The 17236-nt window shown below is 38.0% G+C and overlaps 1 protein-coding gene across 4 annotated transcripts; it reads left to right on the plus strand.

Moving 5' to 3' along the window:
• The first annotated feature begins 758 nt into the window (after window positions 1-758).
• On the plus strand, window positions 759-17169 carry cracr2ab (calcium release activated channel regulator 2Ab). 4 transcript variants are annotated; one of them, XM_017494877.3, is made up of 17 exons: window positions 759-855; window positions 1433-1662; window positions 2019-2130; window positions 2364-2529; window positions 2685-2831; window positions 3917-4007; window positions 4491-4571; window positions 5133-5320; window positions 6016-6087; window positions 6165-6204; window positions 6293-6384; window positions 6544-6919; window positions 7783-7921; window positions 12325-12406; window positions 13543-13759; window positions 13863-13939; window positions 16344-17169. In XM_017494877.3, the coding sequence occupies exons 2-17, from the start codon at window positions 1456-1458 to the stop codon at window positions 16429-16431; spliced, it is 2175 nt and encodes a 724-aa protein (XP_017350366.1). In that variant the 5' UTR covers window positions 759-855; window positions 1433-1455; the 3' UTR covers window positions 16432-17169. The 4 variants fall into 4 exon arrangements, with proteins under 4 accessions (XP_017350366.1, XP_053544168.1, XP_017350367.1 ...); XM_017494878.3 differs by lacking the exon at window positions 759-855 and having other exon boundaries at window positions 1272-1614; XM_017494876.3 differs by lacking the exon at window positions 759-855 and having other exon boundaries at window positions 1273-1662.
• Window positions 17170-17236: the final 67 nt, after the last annotated feature.

Consider the following 17236-nt stretch of genomic DNA (forward strand, 5'->3'; position numbering starts at 1 on the left):
GAATACTGCTGCACTAAATAAAATGAATAGTAGAATATAATAGTGAATCAGCCCCCCTGTTAGGGGTGGTAGTATAGCTGTTCTGACAGGCCAGTTAGTGCAATAGTTTGCGATTTAGGACTTGGCCTTTATCATGATTCATGGAAAGAACTGACACGGTGGGTTTTCGTCACTATGGAAACCGCGATGCACAGACCTCGAGCGCAACTGCTGCTCTTGCTCAATTGTAGTGGCTGATCGCCGTCACTGACAGTAAACTGTAATAAGTAATAAAACGAGACAAAGTGCCATGGGATACTTATAGTTTCTTTAAGTTGTGTGTTCCTTTTTTTGTAGACAAATAGATTTTTTTTGTAGTATTTATTTATTTTTATATTCACTTTAAATTGTAATAAGATAAGTTTTACCTTGTGTTAAGGCAGAATTAAACCTTTCCATTTCAGTACTCTGAGGTGACAGAGCTGTAGGCTATTGAAGTACATTTCCTAGTTTCTGTTATATAATTAGATCTGATATATATATAAAAAAAAAACAACTGTGTAAAAAATACAAAATGTACAAAATGTTATATTTCACTTAACTTTCAAGACCTGCCTTAGTGAGATGTCTTTTTTTTAATGTGCCATTCAGCTAAAGCATCTATTAACTCTTTCAGCTATTGAGAACATAATGTGAAAGAATGCAAACTAACATTAGCCTTCCCTTTAACTGAGTCCACCCACTGTTTTTTTTTTTTTGGTCTTTCATAGTCTCTCAGCTTTCGTCAGATATAACAGGAAATTTAGCAGCTTCAGACCACACAAGCCTCTTCCTGTTGCCCCCCTTTTTGATGAGGTAGGACGTTCACGAAGAAAGGTTGGTTTCCGTTTCTGATAACTAGTTTCATTTTGCTATATGATCATTCTAAATTTGCCCTGTCTTCAGTTTTATATCAACTTGCTGGGATTGTTCAAAGAAACCTGAATATAGTAAATATGAATATGCAAATCCTGATAAGGACATCAGATTTTACACATCTCACATTTTTTTTCATCTGCTATTTCATAAATTTATGATCAAGAAGCCATAAGTGCATTAAATATGTACTAATGTGTCACATATGCATGGTCGTACTAGTGGAAAATGTTCACTACAGCTTTGGAGAGTTAATGTTGCTGCATAGTCTTACTAAGAAAGTGGTCAAGGGAAACCACAACGTTCTTTACACTCACATACTCACACACACACACACACACACACACACACACACACACACACACACACACACACATTTCACAACATGATGACACGATGCGGTAATACCTAAAAGATTGAGAGTGGTGCTCGTTTCATTGTTCTCTACGGTACAAAAGAGAAGTGGAGCAAAATGAGAAACCGGATTCCTTTGCTGTGGATTATATCAACTTTCTATTATGACATCTCACATTAACAGACGTGGATTAGGGAGTGGGAAGTATGTCTGAATTCCTACATCACCAAAACATGAAAGTCGTCTACAAAAGTTCAGATAATGAAGACAGACAGCCAGAGTCTGAGATGATGGAGGGTGTGGAGAGAAGGGGATCAGGCCTGGTACCTGCTTCACTGCTGGAGAAGATCGATGAATTCTTCCAGGTCTGTGACAGCGAGGACAAGGGTTACATCACACCCACTGATATGAGGGTAAAGAGCATATGTGATTTGTGTTTGGGGGAAATATGAATGACTTCCCACGCTTTCTTTTTTTTTTTTTCCATGTTTTCCATATTTTCTGTTTAAGATAGAAATGTGTAGAACTACAGTACAAGTTTTGCTATATTTACTGTATATATACAGTATATTTATAATGATATACTCTTAAAGGAAGCCTCCGCCATGAAACACATTAGATCATTTACATTATTCCTGAGAGAAGTTATCAGTTGTGTGCCACTCTGATGTTACTACTGTAGTTCTTATTTGGACACATGTTTACAGTGCATATTTGTGATGTGTATTATGTGCCCCCCCGCCCCGAAAAAAAATGTCCTTTCTTTCAGAGGTTGAACAAAGAACTACCACTCAGTGCAGACGAACTGGAGAATGTCTTTGACTCATTAGACTTGGACAGAAACGGCCGCCTTACTCTAGAAGAGTTCTCCTCTGGATTCAGTGAGTTTACTTAAAAAAAACCCCCAAAACATCCAATAATTCTACAGTATGGAAGTTTACTCAAATCCTGTTATGTGGTAGTAAGACTGCTGATAAAAATACCCGATAGTGTATAGTTTTACCCTCTCATATACTTTCAGTACATCTAAAAGGCTTGATTTTGGATCTGAATTAAGATAAAACCTAATGTAAGTGTATCTTGTATTTGTTTTTTTATTTATTTTTTATCCAAGGTAAATTTCTGCAGGGACGTAGAATGAGTCAGGTGGAGGATCAGCTCTCAGGTCTCTCACAGGACTTTCCGGAAGCTCTATATCAGAATGAGCCACAGGATTATGAGGAAGAAAGACACTTCAGCACGCTGATGGAAAGCTTAGGCGCCAGCAATATCTTTGAAGAGTCAGTGTCTTTAGTTGTATTTGTTAATATCAATATTGGTTTGGTTTTTATAAGGTTGAGGCAGTATACTACCAGAAGGTTTACTGTAGACTACTCTCTCTCTCTCTCTCTCTCTCTCTCTCTCTCTTGCTCTCTCTCACGCTCTCTCTATCTAGTCCCAGTGAAGTGCACACTCTGTGGACTCAGCTAAGAAAAGACGAGCCTCATCTCCTGTACAACTTTGAAGATTTCCTGGCTCGAGTCACATCCCAGATCAGAGTGGCCCAACAAGAGAAGAGGGAGATGGAAAGTGCCTTGAGAAAGTAGGATGCTTAAGAATAGTATTAATGTCTCCTCAAACCACTTACATTCAATTCAATTCAATTTTATTTGTATAGCGCTTTTTACAATAGACATTGTCTCAAAGCAGCTTTACAGAAATATCAACAGGGTATGCAGATATTAAAGGTGCGAATTTATCCCAACTGAGCAAGCCACTGAATGGCGACAGTGGCAAGGAAAAACTCCCCAAGATGTTTTAAGAGGAAGAAACCTTGAGAGGAACCAGACATCATATGGATGCAATCATAACCCCATTGAACTGGCTGTGTAACAAGTTTGTCTTTGAGCAGCAGACACTTTGTCTTTTGAGCAGCAGCTTTTTGCCACAGGGTCTACAACAAAAAAAAAGATAAAAAAAAATAGTAGACCAATCAGAATTTATGGCCTTCAGATCATCCCAACATCTCTTGTACAGTAAGTGCACGGTGTTTTGTGGGCTGTTGTCACACTTAACATCAACAAATGGGCATTAGACTAAAAAAAGGTTTTGTGAACCTCTGCTTTAGAGAATTGATACTTCTGAATTTTTCAGTGAAAGAGATACACTTTACGGTGAAATTAGAGTTTTTGAGCTGACTAGAAGTATCCAGTTACTGCAGAGCATTTGCGTCAATCATCAGATTTGTAAAAGAAGAGTAGATAGCTTGTCCTGTTGTGTGCTGCATTGCTCACTCTTCTGGTTTTGTATAATGCTGTAGATCAGTTGTCGTCTATGTTTTTTCGTGGTAGCGTATAAAGGTGTATAAAGTCAGCATTCTGGTAGCTTGTGTTACAGTTGTGTTGCAATCATATTGTCGTATACAGAAGTGTGAAAACCACAGCTGTTTTTATTTGGCTCTGTTAGCGATCTCATGTTGACATGAGAAAAATGTGGTTGGTTTTATACTCTTCTGTTTACTTGGTCAAATTTCAAGGACGTAATGCAGAACGAATGTAGGGGGTTTCAAAAAGATAAAAGACGTAGCTTTTCAAGAACTTTTCTCACTCTGTGTGCTTGACATGCTGCAGTTCCTGTATGTTTGAAGTGAATATAGAGGAGCAAATATGTTTGTTTCTTTTTGAACAGGAAAGCCGCAACACACAATGGTGAAATCCAGCAGTTGTACGAGGAAATGGAGCAACAGATAAAAAATGAGAAAGATCGACTGAGCCACAAGGTGAAAAAAATTTCCCTTTATTAATACTCTTTGTCGCAAGGTGGTTTAATGGTCAGCATGTTTGCCTTGCACCTCCAGGTTTGGGGGTTTGATTTCCCCTCAACCCTGTGTGTGTGGAGTTTGCATGTCCTCCCCGTGCTTTGGGGGCTTCCTCCGGGTACTCTGGTTTCCTCCCCTAGTACAAAGACATGCGTTGTAGGCTGACTGGCATCTCTAAATTGTTCTTAGTGTATGAATTGGTGTGTGACTGTGTATGTGTGTGCGATTGTGCCCTGCGATGGGGTAGTTCCCTGTATAGAGTGCCCCCCGCCTTGTGCCCAAAGTCCCCTGGGATAGGCTCCAGGCTCCCTGCGACCCAAATAGGATAAACGGTACAGAAAATGGATGGATGGATTTGCCAGATCAGTTATATTTCTTGGGTGATCTGATTTAAAGTAGAAGGACTTTACTGTAACTGTAACCGAGTACTCTAACCATCTGCAGGACTTCAGAAGTCAGGATCTGCAACAGCAGTTGAGCAGCAAAGAGCAAGAACTTGAGTGGCTCTTCCTCAAACAGAGAAGGGTGAGTGCAGCTGGGGCAGATTTAGAAATGCCAAGAACATTTCCAATAGATTTGTTGTAGCTCATATTTTGCAACGTGAGAAAATTCCACTATCGTAATCCAAGCTACAACTCTTCACCAAAATGAAGACTGAGGATTTTAAAGGAATACCGTTTTTTCAACCTACCCTCTGACTGCAGGCGATTATGATGAATAAGAAGGTTAACTGTAAATACAGGACGGACATGAGAGAGTTTTAGCAAAGCCGTATCCAACTTTTGAACACTGGAGCAGTACAGTAAAAAGTCATTTAGATTGGCATTTCTGTGCAATCAGGCAGAAACTTCCATTTTTACTTTGACTACATTGACCACATTTGCTATGCATTTACCCTCACTGACTGTCCAACAGCTTCCCTTGTAAGTGATTATGAGTAAACAGGCTGTATTGTTACTATAATAGTACAGAGAAATGTGTCAAAATTCTTGTATGTGTAAAATATTTGTCCCTACTCTCCACGGAATGATATACAGTAGTTATTACTTGAAAATAACTTGTTATATTTGATATGTTTTCCTTCAGTTGGAGCAACAGTGTCAAGAGCTGCACAGTGAACACCAAGAGAGTCAGGTGGAGAACATAAAACTGAAAATGACCAATCAGGAACTCTCACGTGAGCTGGAACACACCTGCCATGAGCTGTCATTGGCTCAAAAGCAACTGGCCAAACTGCAGGAGCAAGGCTTGAGACTGCAGCAAGAAAAAAACATGTAAGCAAGTGCACATACTCATAATAGCAATGCATTATATAATTACATTAGCATTCATTTATTCATTTTTAGTAATTGGCAGGTCAAGGTTGAAGTGGTTTAAAAATAGGCTACTTGGTTGTTTTTATTTTGGAAAATAGAACCAACTAAATTTGTTCGAAAATATTACAGGTGGATACAAATACATATTTAATAACAGGTATAAAGCAGGATTAACAGTCCCACATTATAGACTTGAATGATGTAACTGCAGTTGAGGAACTCTCACATCATGCTGACAGTGTTGTCATTGCTACTTCTGGGTTGTTTTTTTTTAGTGTGTTCCAGTGTTTTTCAATGCCTCCGGCAATAGGGTTAATTTTTATATATATATATATATATATATATATATATATATATATATATATATATATATATATATATATATATATATATATATATATAAATTAACCCTATCTGTATCTGATTCTGATATAGTGGATGTGGCCTAAACCTATGGACCTGGAAATTATATATATATATATATATATATATATATATATATATATATATATATATATATATATATATATATATATATATATATATATATTATAGAATCAGATACAGATACAGATTTTTACAAGCACCAAACACATACAGATACATGCACCTAATGCACTACACACACTCACAACCAGATATCTCTCACACAGGGAGGTGTACAGAATCACAGAGAGACTGCAGAGAGAGAAACAAAACCTAGTTAATCAGTTAGACCTGCTCAGGTAAGCCTTGTGCACATACACATGCACTGACTGAAGTAAACGTTTACATTTCTCTAACAGTAAGTGTGCTCTTTCAGAGAAATGAATAAACATCTAAGAGATGAAAAAGACTCTTTGGTAAGTGTTCACATAATATCCTGTTAAGCTATTCATACTGTACTTGTTGTAAATGTTCCCATAGAACTTATGTTGTTTCTTTATATAGAAATGCAGCAACTTGTTAAAGAAAGCCACTCTTGAACAGGATCCAGCCTCAAACTTAACTGTTCATTCTGACAGAAAGCAGGCTACAGAAAGGTGAGATATTTGTGAGAACTATGACGGTTTGATTTTCCTGAATAAAATCAATAGATTTGTTGGCTCTTTTTCATTGGCTGGAACAGCTCCTTCAGTTAACAGTTAAAAAGCACATTCATAGACACTTTGTCTCTCATCTTGCCTCTCATGTTGCACTAGGGAGGTTGGTACAGAAGTGACTCAGCACCCTAACAGGAAGACCTCATCTTGTAGCTCTAGCCCACACTCTGCCTCCAGAGATGATGGGATGATGAGAGCGGCCAAGCATACTGCGAGTGCAGGTAGGGACTCAGTGAGTGAGAACCCAGACCCCAATGCAGTGGATCCTCCACCATTCCACAGGGTTATCTCCATTGAGGAGGACCACCTCCCACACCTGCTAGAAGGAGAATGCTATCCTGTCTTCCACCAGATGAATGAGGAAGAAGGGGCTCTGATTGATCTGCAGATGAGCCCCATGTATTTCTCAAGCATGTCTGCAAACATGGCCTTTGTGACCAGGGGCCAGCTGGTGGGCAAGGAGACTTTGCAGAAGGTAAAGGGTGGTTCCTGTCGAATACATAAATTATGTCAAAATGACTATCTGTTTACGTAACTACAGCAGCTTTTTTTGCATTTACATTTAGGAAATTGGCAAAAACGTATTGAAGGATTTATAACTAAAGGTTAAAGTCTAATTCTGGTTGTGTGAGTGCTTAAAGTAGTCTGGGATTTCAAGATGGAAATGAGGAAATAAATAAATGCATAAACAATCAATAGAAACAAGAAAACAGAGAATTAATGCAAAGAATATCCATCCATCCATCCATCTTCTATACCGCTTATCCTTCAGGGTCACAGGGAACCTGGAGCCTATCCCAGGAAGCAACAGGCACAAAGCTGGGTACACCATGGACAGGGTGCCAATCCACTGCACGGCACAATCACATACACATTCACACACCCATTCATACACTACATGCAAATCAGCCACGCATGTCTCTGGACTGGGGGAGGAAACCCCGCAGCATGGGGAGAACATGCTAACCACTTAGCCACCATGCACCATGTTAATGACTTGCACATTACTCTTTATAATTAATATATAATCTTCATTGACATTAAAGATCTATTTTCTAATGAGATTCTTAAAATGAGTTTTTAATCATTTTTTTTTTTCAATTTAAACTTCTGTCATTAAAATAATGGTCATATTTCACTTTAGTGCTTTAGTCCTTCAGTCTGTGCAGCTCTCTGACCTATACACAATATTTCAGTATAAACATGTTTAATGAGTTTCAGGGCAGGGTTTTCCTTTAAGAAACAATGTGTTACTCCTTAGAACTCCATATTAACATATTGCATATATCACTCCCTTAAGTTATGTTTAAGATCACTTTATGTGTTGTACGTCCACAGGGTCCAGTGGAGAGTTCTATTACCACCCCACAGCGCCTCTATAAAGTAATTCTTGTGGGCAACTCAAATGTGGGTAAAACTGCTTTACTGCACCGTTTCTGTGATGGTCATTTCCACACAGACACTACAGCTACTGTGGGTGAGTCTCAGTCTGTAGTCATAATCACACTCCCAGCCACTGTAGTTATGTGATACAAGTGTTGATGAGGTGAATGGTAGAAATATACAAAATACAAAAAGTAGTTAAATTCTGTGTGAGATCATTTAACCTCTACCTTATCTCAGTCACTTGTAAACCAGTCTGTTCTATTATTTAACATGTAGATATGCAGAGATTCATGTACGTGTTTTTAATGGCCTTTTTGGCAAAATTCACAAGCCTACTGATTTTATGCCCAACGAGGTGCTACAAGTACAGTATTAAGTGGTGAACCACCTCTGCCTTTTCCTGTTACACAACTCAGTTTGAAAGTTTAAAAGACACTGTGAGTTTTTAGAAATGTTCTGAACATGACTGCGTATGGCAGCATTTTGGACGCTAATTCAGAAATGTACTTGCAGTTGCATTTACTTCATGCATAATGAAATGTCCTTTTTTTTATTTGTATTTTTTTTACAAGCATTAAAATGTCCTTTTTGTTATTTCAAGAATATCTGCCACTATTGCCACAACTTTAGAATGATTTGGTCACTTCCTCTGGAACACACTTACCACAGTATCCCACCCACAGCGTTTGACTGGCAGGTCTACATCATTGAAACTGAAAGTGTAAATTAAAAAGCAAGGATGTTTTATTTTTGACCGAGTTGTAGATTGGCAAATGGAAGGATTGCTATTACGTTTTTTCAATTTAGCAGAATCAGACATGTTTAAACAGTGGAAAATGGACTTAGCATTTGCATTTTAATTTTGGCAGCCATTGTACATTGTTGTGTACACAAATGTAAATGTATACACAGTGCATCCAGAAAGTATTCACAGCGCTTCACTTTTTCCACATTTTGTTATGTTACAGCCTTATTCCAATATGGATTAAATTCATTATTTTCCTCAAAATTCTACAAACAATACCCCATAATGACAACATGAAAGAAGTTTGTTTGAAATCTTTGCAAATTTAAAAAAATAAAATACAAACAAAAAAAAGCACATGTACATAAGTATTCACAGCCTTTGCTCAATACTGTGTTGAAGCACCTTTGGCACCAATTACAGCCTCAAGTCTTTTTGAGTATGATGCTACAAGCTTGGCACACCTATTTTCGGGCAGTTTCTCCCATTCTTCTTTGCAGGACTTCTCAAGCTCCATCAGGTTGGATGGGGAGCGTCGGTGCACAGCCATTTTCAGATCTCTCCAGAGATGTTCAATCGGGTTCAAGGCTGGGCTCTGGCTGGGCCACTCAAGGACATTCACAGAGTTGTCCTGTAGCCACTCCTTTGTTATCTTGGCTGTGTGCTTAGGGTCGTTGTCCTGTTGGAGGATAAATCTTCGCCCAAGTCTGAGGTCCAGAGCACTCTGGAGCAGGTTTTCATCAAGGATGTCTCTGTACATTGCTGCATTCATCTTTCCCTCGATCCTGACTAGTCTCCCAGTTCCTGCCGCTGAAAAACATCCCCACAGCATGATGCTGCCACTACCATGCTTCACTGTAGGGATTGTATTGGCCAGGTGATGATTGGTACCTGGCTTCCTCCAGACATGACACTTGCCAATCAGGCCAAAGAGGTCAATCTTTCTTTCATCAGACCAGAGAATTTTGTTTCTCATGGTCTGAGAGTCCTCCAGGTTGGCTGTTATGTGCCTTTTACTAAGAAATGGCTATCGTCTGGCCACTCTACCATACAGGCCTGATTGATGGAGTGTTGCAGAGATGGTTGTTCTTCTGGAAAGTTCTCCTCTCTCCACAGAGACAAGCTGGAGCTCTGTCAGAGTAACCATCAGGTTTTTGGTCACTTCCCTGACTAAGGCCCTTCTCCCCGATCGCTCAGTTTGGCCGGGCGGCCAGCTCTAGGAAGAGTCCTGCTGGTTCCAAACTTCTTCCATTTACGGATGATGGAGGCCACTGTGCTCATTGGGACCTTCAATGCTGCAGAAATTTTTCTGTAACCTTCCCCAGATCTGTGCCTCGATACAATCCTGTCTCGGTGGTCTCCAGGCAATTCCATGGACCTCATGACTTGTTTTGTGTTCTGACATGCATTGTTAACTGTGGGACCTTATATAGACAGGTGTGTCCCTTTCTAAATCATGTCCAATCAACTGAATTTACCACAGGTGGATTCCAATCAAGTTGTAGAAACATCTCAAGGATGATCAGTGGAAACAGGATGCACCTGAGCTCAATTTTGAGTGTCATGGCAAAGGCTGTGAATACTTATGCACATGTGCTTTTTTATTTTTTATTTTTAATAAATTTACAAAGATTTCATGTTGTCATTATGGGGTATTGTTTGTAGAATTGTGAGGAAAATAATGAATTGAATCCATTTTGGAATAAGGCTGTAACATAACAAAATGTGGAAAAAGTGAAGCGCTGTGAATACTTTCCGGATGCACTGTACCCTTTTGCAGTTGAATTTGAATTATGTCTCAAATTAGTATGTGAATTTCAATAAAGTCTGGAAAATGCTATCATAACTATGTGAGAGAGAGAAAAAGAGAAGGACAAATAGATGTGGCCCACAGAATACAGTGGGGGAAATAGGTATTGAATGCGTCAACATTTTTTTCACTAAATATAATTCCAATAAGGTTATTCACATGAAATTTTCACCAGACATCAGTATTAACTCAAGAAATCCACACATATAAAGAATTCACAGCATTAATTTCCATAAATAAGTTATGTGTCATAAAGTGGAAAGACACAGGAAAAAAGTATTGAACACGCTAAGAAAAAGCCGTTTTCCAAGGCAAGGTAAGGCAAGGAACCAGCTGAAATCCGTAATTAATTAGAAAGTATTTATACCCCCTATCTGTGCAAATTAATATCAGCTGGGTTAGTAAATTAATGGTCTGTAAAAAGGCTTTTCGTTACCAAGGTGTCACACAGGAAACATCTCATGATGGGTAAAAGCAAAGGTCTTTTCCAAGACCTTTGCAACCTTATTGTTGTGAAACATATTGATTTATTTCAAAACTTCTGAATCTTCCAGTAAGCACCATTGGGGCCATTATCCACAAGTGGAAGCAACATTACTCCATCATCAACCAGGGAGTCAGAAGAATAATCAAAAGAGTAGCCCAAGAGCCAAGGACCACTCGGAAAGAGCTCCAGAAACAGTTGGAGGCAACAGGTGTCGTCATCACAGGGAAAACAATACGCAATGCTCTCCACTGCTCACGCTCACCCCACAAGACACCATTACTAAAGAAAAGGCATGTCGAAGCTCGTTTAAAGTTTGCTACAACTCATTTAGACAAGCCTATGAAATACTGGGAGAGTGTAGTCTGGTCAGACGAGAGCAAAATTGAACTTTTTGGCTGTTATTCTACACACCATGTCTGGAGAAGAAATGGCACTGCACATCACCCTAAAAACACTATACCAACAGTGAAGTTTGGAGGTGGAAGCAACATGGTGTGGGGCTGTTTTTCATCGCATGTTTCTGCCAGACTTCATATAATTGAAGGAATGATGAATGGAGCCCTTTACCGGGAGATTCTTGAGAAGAATCTGCTGCCATCCACCAGGATGATGAAGATGAGACGTGGGTGGACCTTCCAGCAGGACAACGATCCAAAGCATACAGCAAAGGAAACTCTCAATTGGTTTCAGAGAAAAAAACATGAAGGTGTTAGAATGGCCCAGTCAGTCGCCTGACTTGAATCCAAATGAACAAGATTTAAGGACAATATGTTTAGAAGAATGGGCCAAAATCACACCTGCAGCCCATTAATTTCTTCATACAGGAAGTGTCTTGAAGCTGTCATTACAAACAAAGGCTTCTCCACTAAGTATTAAATACATTTCAGTTAGTGTATTCAGTTAGGTACCTTCAATACTTTTTTCCTGTTTCATTCTGCTTTATTACATATAATTTTATTTATGTACTTTAATGTTTGGATTTCTTTATATGTGTGGATTTCTTGAGTTAATACCAAAGTCTGGTAAACATTTCTTGTGAATAGCCTCATTGGAAATATATTTCCTGAAAAAAATGTTGACATGTTCAATTCTTTTTTCCCTGACTGTAAGTGTTAATGTTTATATCTCTGGACTCAGCATGCTGTTGTGCTTACACTTTTGCTATAAAGCTGTTAAAGAATTTGCCAAAACAGCATTACATGAAATGACTTTGGAGTAGAATCCCTTGAGATCTCATAAAATTATTATTTCAAACTCCATTAGTTGGATTATCCTTTTAACCACTGAATCAGAATCCATGCACAATAGAAACTGTTAAATTGGACTAATCATCACAATTATTTGCTTCTTATGGCCATGGCACTTTTTGATAATGCACCATTATAATTTAAGTGTGGCCATGTGTGTAGACACATGAGACACAGAGAGTGAATCATTTTGTTTCTATCTAAGGCATTGACTTCAGTGTTCGGACTCTGAATCTGGGGGACAGTCATGTAGCTCTGCAGTTGTGGGACACTGCAGGACAAGAGAGGTGAGTTCTTTGTCTAACTTAAAGTTATTTGCTTCAAAGTCAGCTGTCAATAAATACTGTAACCTTTTTCACAATATTACTTTCTGTGACTGTGGATTTTTTTTTTTTAATGACCTTTCATAAACTTCGATTAAGCTAGTTGGTCAAATTGGTGAGAAGAAGAGGTACTGGCCAAAAGTACTGTATGTGGACACCTGTCCACCACACCCAAATGTGCTTTTTGAACATCCCATTCCAGATTTATTCTCCCTTATAATGTTCCACTCTTCTGGGAAGGCTTTCCACTAGATTTTGGAGTGTGGATGTGGGCTGTGGGGATATTCTCATTCAGCCACAACAGCATTAGTGAGGTCAGGCACTGATTGGCTAAGGAGGCCAGGGTACGGTTGCACCAGCCATTCGTAAGTTCTTATTAAACTGGAATGTAAAGTCCAGACTAGAGGCTTAGTAAGTACTAGCTAGTTTATAACTAAATCTGTACTTACTTCGGTTGCATCACTTGTTCTTAAGGTAGAACGTAGTTAGAAGTTCACAAACCTTTGGCCATATAGTGTATTTTTGCTCACTGACTGACTAAACTGACTGTTCTGCATTCTCTTGGGACAGCTATATATCAGGTATATCAGGTCATTGATAAACTTGGATAAGCAAGTAACTCTTCTACTGCATTAAATTCTGCCCATTTGCTAGGATTGGCTAATAGCTCTTACTTACAAGACTCTGATGCTCATCCTGAACATCATTCCAACACACTTAATACTGTTTGACTTTATAGCATGCAGGTGTAGAAGAGTAATGATTTATAAACCCATTATGGTGTCACCAGAAGAGCATGATTTCCCTTTTGAGTCTGGTTCTTCTCAAAGTTTCTTTCTTGCGTTGCCTCAGAGAGTCTTTCTTTGCTACTCTGGCTTGCTCATTAGGTATCTAAAGCTACTGTACATCTGGATTTCTGTAAAGCTGCTTTGTGATCATGTCTACTGACGAATGTTTTTACTAAAAGCTAGTCATTAATAATACTGAACATTACATGAATTAAAAGGATACCAGATCGAATAAAGGTTATGAATAAACACGTTGCTTGAATGAACGATCTGTAACCCTTCTGTGTGTATCACCTTCTTGTTTTTATGCAGATTTCGGAGCATCACCAAGCAGTTTTTCCGCAAGGCTGATGGTGTGGTGGTGACCTATGACATCACTCTGTGTGACAGCTTTAAGTCTGTGCGCTCCTGGCTGGTGAGCATACAGGAAACAGTCGGGGGCCCAGTTCCCATCATGCTTCTGGGCAACAAATCAGACAGGGAGAGTATGAGACAGGTGGCGACTGGGGAAGGTGAAAGGCTTGCTAAGGTAAGGCATTAAACACTCAAATTACAAATTACTTTCATATATTCATGCCCGCTAGACTACAGAAATACTTTTTACCATCGTAATGTCTTGTCATGCCTAACAGGAAGCAGGTTTGTTGTTCTACGAGTGCAGTGCATATACAGGCTCCAATGTGCTAGAGGCCATGGTACACCTAGCCAGGTAAAAATGAACAGTGACACACTTTCCTGCTTAACACTAAGAATATCACAGCACTGTTGAATTCTCTAATCTGATTGGTCAGAAGGTATTGAGTCTTTTTTTTTTTTTTTAAATAACGGCAGCACAGGTTTTTTATTAATGTGTTAATTGTAACGTGTTATTGTTTCTATTGCCTTGTATGGGGGACGCTCCACAATAATCTAAGACTAATAATAAACAGATAAAAAGGGGTGTTGTTATTTAACAAAGAGAAATGTGATAGGTTGAAGCTTTCTATAAGGACGCTTCATTTTTTAAAGCATTTATGGAAGGAGTCTCCAGTGTCAGCACTTGTAACAGTGAGTAAGATTTCCACTACAGGAAAGTGTTCAGGACAGAGGATTTTGCACTTTCCAGTTTTTCTGTAACCTGACAACATACAATCTTTAGGGATTTAATTTGCTGTTGGTCTTATTAACTTAAAGACCAAGGATTAGGAGAGGCTTGTGAAGGAGCCACTGTTTATAACTTCTATAACATATTCGATAACAGGAACCCACATCTCAGACATTCCACAATATTAAATGTTTAAAAGTGCATAAATGGTTAAAGGTTTAATGTTTCATTCGGCAATAAATAGAATTTTTTTTTATATATATAGATATAGCATATTGCTGTAGGATAAGTGGAATACAACATATCAGGACATGTGGATATTAAATAAATAATCAGCTTTGGGACAGTAGCAGTAACTCTGCTTCATGTTGAGTTGCACCAAGTCATTGTTTCATTTCCTATAACAGCACACCCCCAAGTGTTTTATTCCTTAATAACTGGCATCACTTTCTGTCATTTCTGTAGTGGCGTTAATCAGAGTGATGTATGTAGTTCATCTGATAAACCACAGCAGAGTATGTAATGGCTATAACAGGAAGATGTGGGTGTAAGCAGTATATCGTAGTTTGCCTTTTGTCTTTTGAGTGAAAGTGTAAAACAGCTGATGTATTTATATCAATTAGATAACAGAAATTCTTGAAACTGGAGAGGATCCAGTTATTTAGTGTGGATGGTGTTGTGTGAGAGAAATCTAAGATAGAAAATAAATCGCCAGCAATCGGTGAAAGGATGTAGGCGAGTGAGCTACATTGCCAGTGCCTATCTTTTTCTTTCTGTCAGGATGTGCTGCTCAGTTGACAATAAATGTTTGCTTTTTTATTTGATGTAATGACTGCAATGCAAACTAACCAGTATCCAGAAAGGTCTATAAATGAGATCATATGGAGTATTTAGCACTGAGTATATCATTTACTCTTTATAATTGTAGTATGTACCGTTGGATTTTAATAGAACTTGCAGTTTGTCTAGCTTTCTCTTTTTCCAGGCTCATGAAAATGACATAGTTTGAGAGATGTGCTGTGATCTAATTGTCCAAGAACTTTGTATCGTGAACAATTATTTTTTTGGAATATTCCACAAATATTTCACATTATTGTACTGTGCATTATTTTCTAATGTTTTATACTGATTGCGCCACATCTAACCTATATTGGCTTTACTGTATCCCCTAACTGTATTGTAATGCACATTTGTATATTTTTTTTAACTTTTTGGAATCAATTTTTAGTATAACTCAGAACAAGAATGATTGAACCTCTGATGAACTAAGCAGCTTAGGACAGGGCTTGTCAAACTGTCTGCAGACAGGGACTCCATTAACTGTAAACCAATTAACCAACCTATCAACCAATCAATCAATCAATCAATCAATCAATCAATCAATCAATCAATCAATCAATCAATCAATCAACCAACCAACCAACCAACAAACAAACAAACCAACAAACACCATGGAAACCCCAGTACATGTTTTAGTGAACATAATCCAGCTATTAAAATGCGAATTTCATTATTTACAGATGTCCATTAATATTTGCTATTTTTTGGAGCCATAGAGCTTTTTATTCCTGAACGTCCATTTGTAGAGCACGTTTCTATTAACATTACATTAGATTCAAGTATATTTATAAGCCTACTTGTTTTGGAGTTATTATGGTTTGGATTAAATCCACTCAAGAGCTCAGTACTGTGAGATTGCTGGGCTGTAACCACTTTTAGTTTAATCACTAACCCCCTGGATATGCATTGAGGACACCTGGGGGTTTCCCAGACCCCAATTTGAGAACCACCAGCTTAGGATAAACTACAATAAACTGGCTTACGACAAGAGAAAAACTTTTCAGATAAAGGGCTGTTTCAGTTGGAAGTATGCATTGGTTTAGGAATATAATTTAAAGAAAAATCCCTTTCACTATTTTATTATTTTTATTCTGAAGATTTTGGACGTTGTTTTCTGAATCCTGTTTGTGTATTGTTTATTTACTGACGTGTATCTGTTATTTATTCACTGCTCTTTTTGTTGAATCAGAGTATTAAAGGAGCAGGAGGACAGAGTTTGGGAGCGCACAGTACAGCTGGTGGATCCGCCAGTGAAGAAGAAAACCTGCTGCATGTGACCACACACACACACACACACACACACACACACACACACACACACACACACACACACACACACACACACACACACACACACACACGGAGAGAGGTATATTAAATGCATAGCATATGAGAATGAGTGTTGGAGGTGAACAGCTAAGCTGTAATTAGGAAACGTTATCTGAAACGACTCCATCTCTTCTGCTCTGCACTTTCATTATGTTGTTGTTGCTGGTTTTGATCTTTCTTTCTTTCTTTATTTATCTTTATTTCTTGCTTTATAAAGCACTTTCAACACAACTCATGGTTGATTCAAAGTGCTGTAGAATACAATTTAAATCTAAGAAAATAGAAAAACAATACAAAGGAAGACAAAACAACAGACCGACAAAATATAATTAAATTAATAAACTGACAGAAATGTTATTCACTCAGGTCTATGGACTCATGTGACAGTAAACGGTAGAATAATCTAGTGAGATGTAGTACAGTTGATTCTGCATTCTGTAGTGCAGGTTCTACACCTACCCTCATTACAAGCATGAATGCCATGTATCAGCCTTGGTTAATAAGCATAAAAAAGCATGAGTAGGCATGAAAGTAACAGACTAACACTCCTACTAAGATTCTCTGTCTATTTTTGGAAGTAAAATATTTGAGGTGTAAATTCTTAACTATGTACTAAATTATTAGTTATGTACATATATATTTTAATATATTTTATATACAATTTGTTATACACTATGTATAGAATTATTGTGTAATATATATATATATATATATATATATATATATATATATATATATATATATATATATATA

This window comes from Ictalurus punctatus, chromosome 19 (genome assembly GCF_001660625.3).
Source record: "Ictalurus punctatus breed USDA103 chromosome 19, Coco_2.0, whole genome shotgun sequence".
In the NCBI taxonomy this organism is placed as follows: domain Eukaryota; kingdom Metazoa; phylum Chordata; class Actinopteri; order Siluriformes; family Ictaluridae; genus Ictalurus; species Ictalurus punctatus.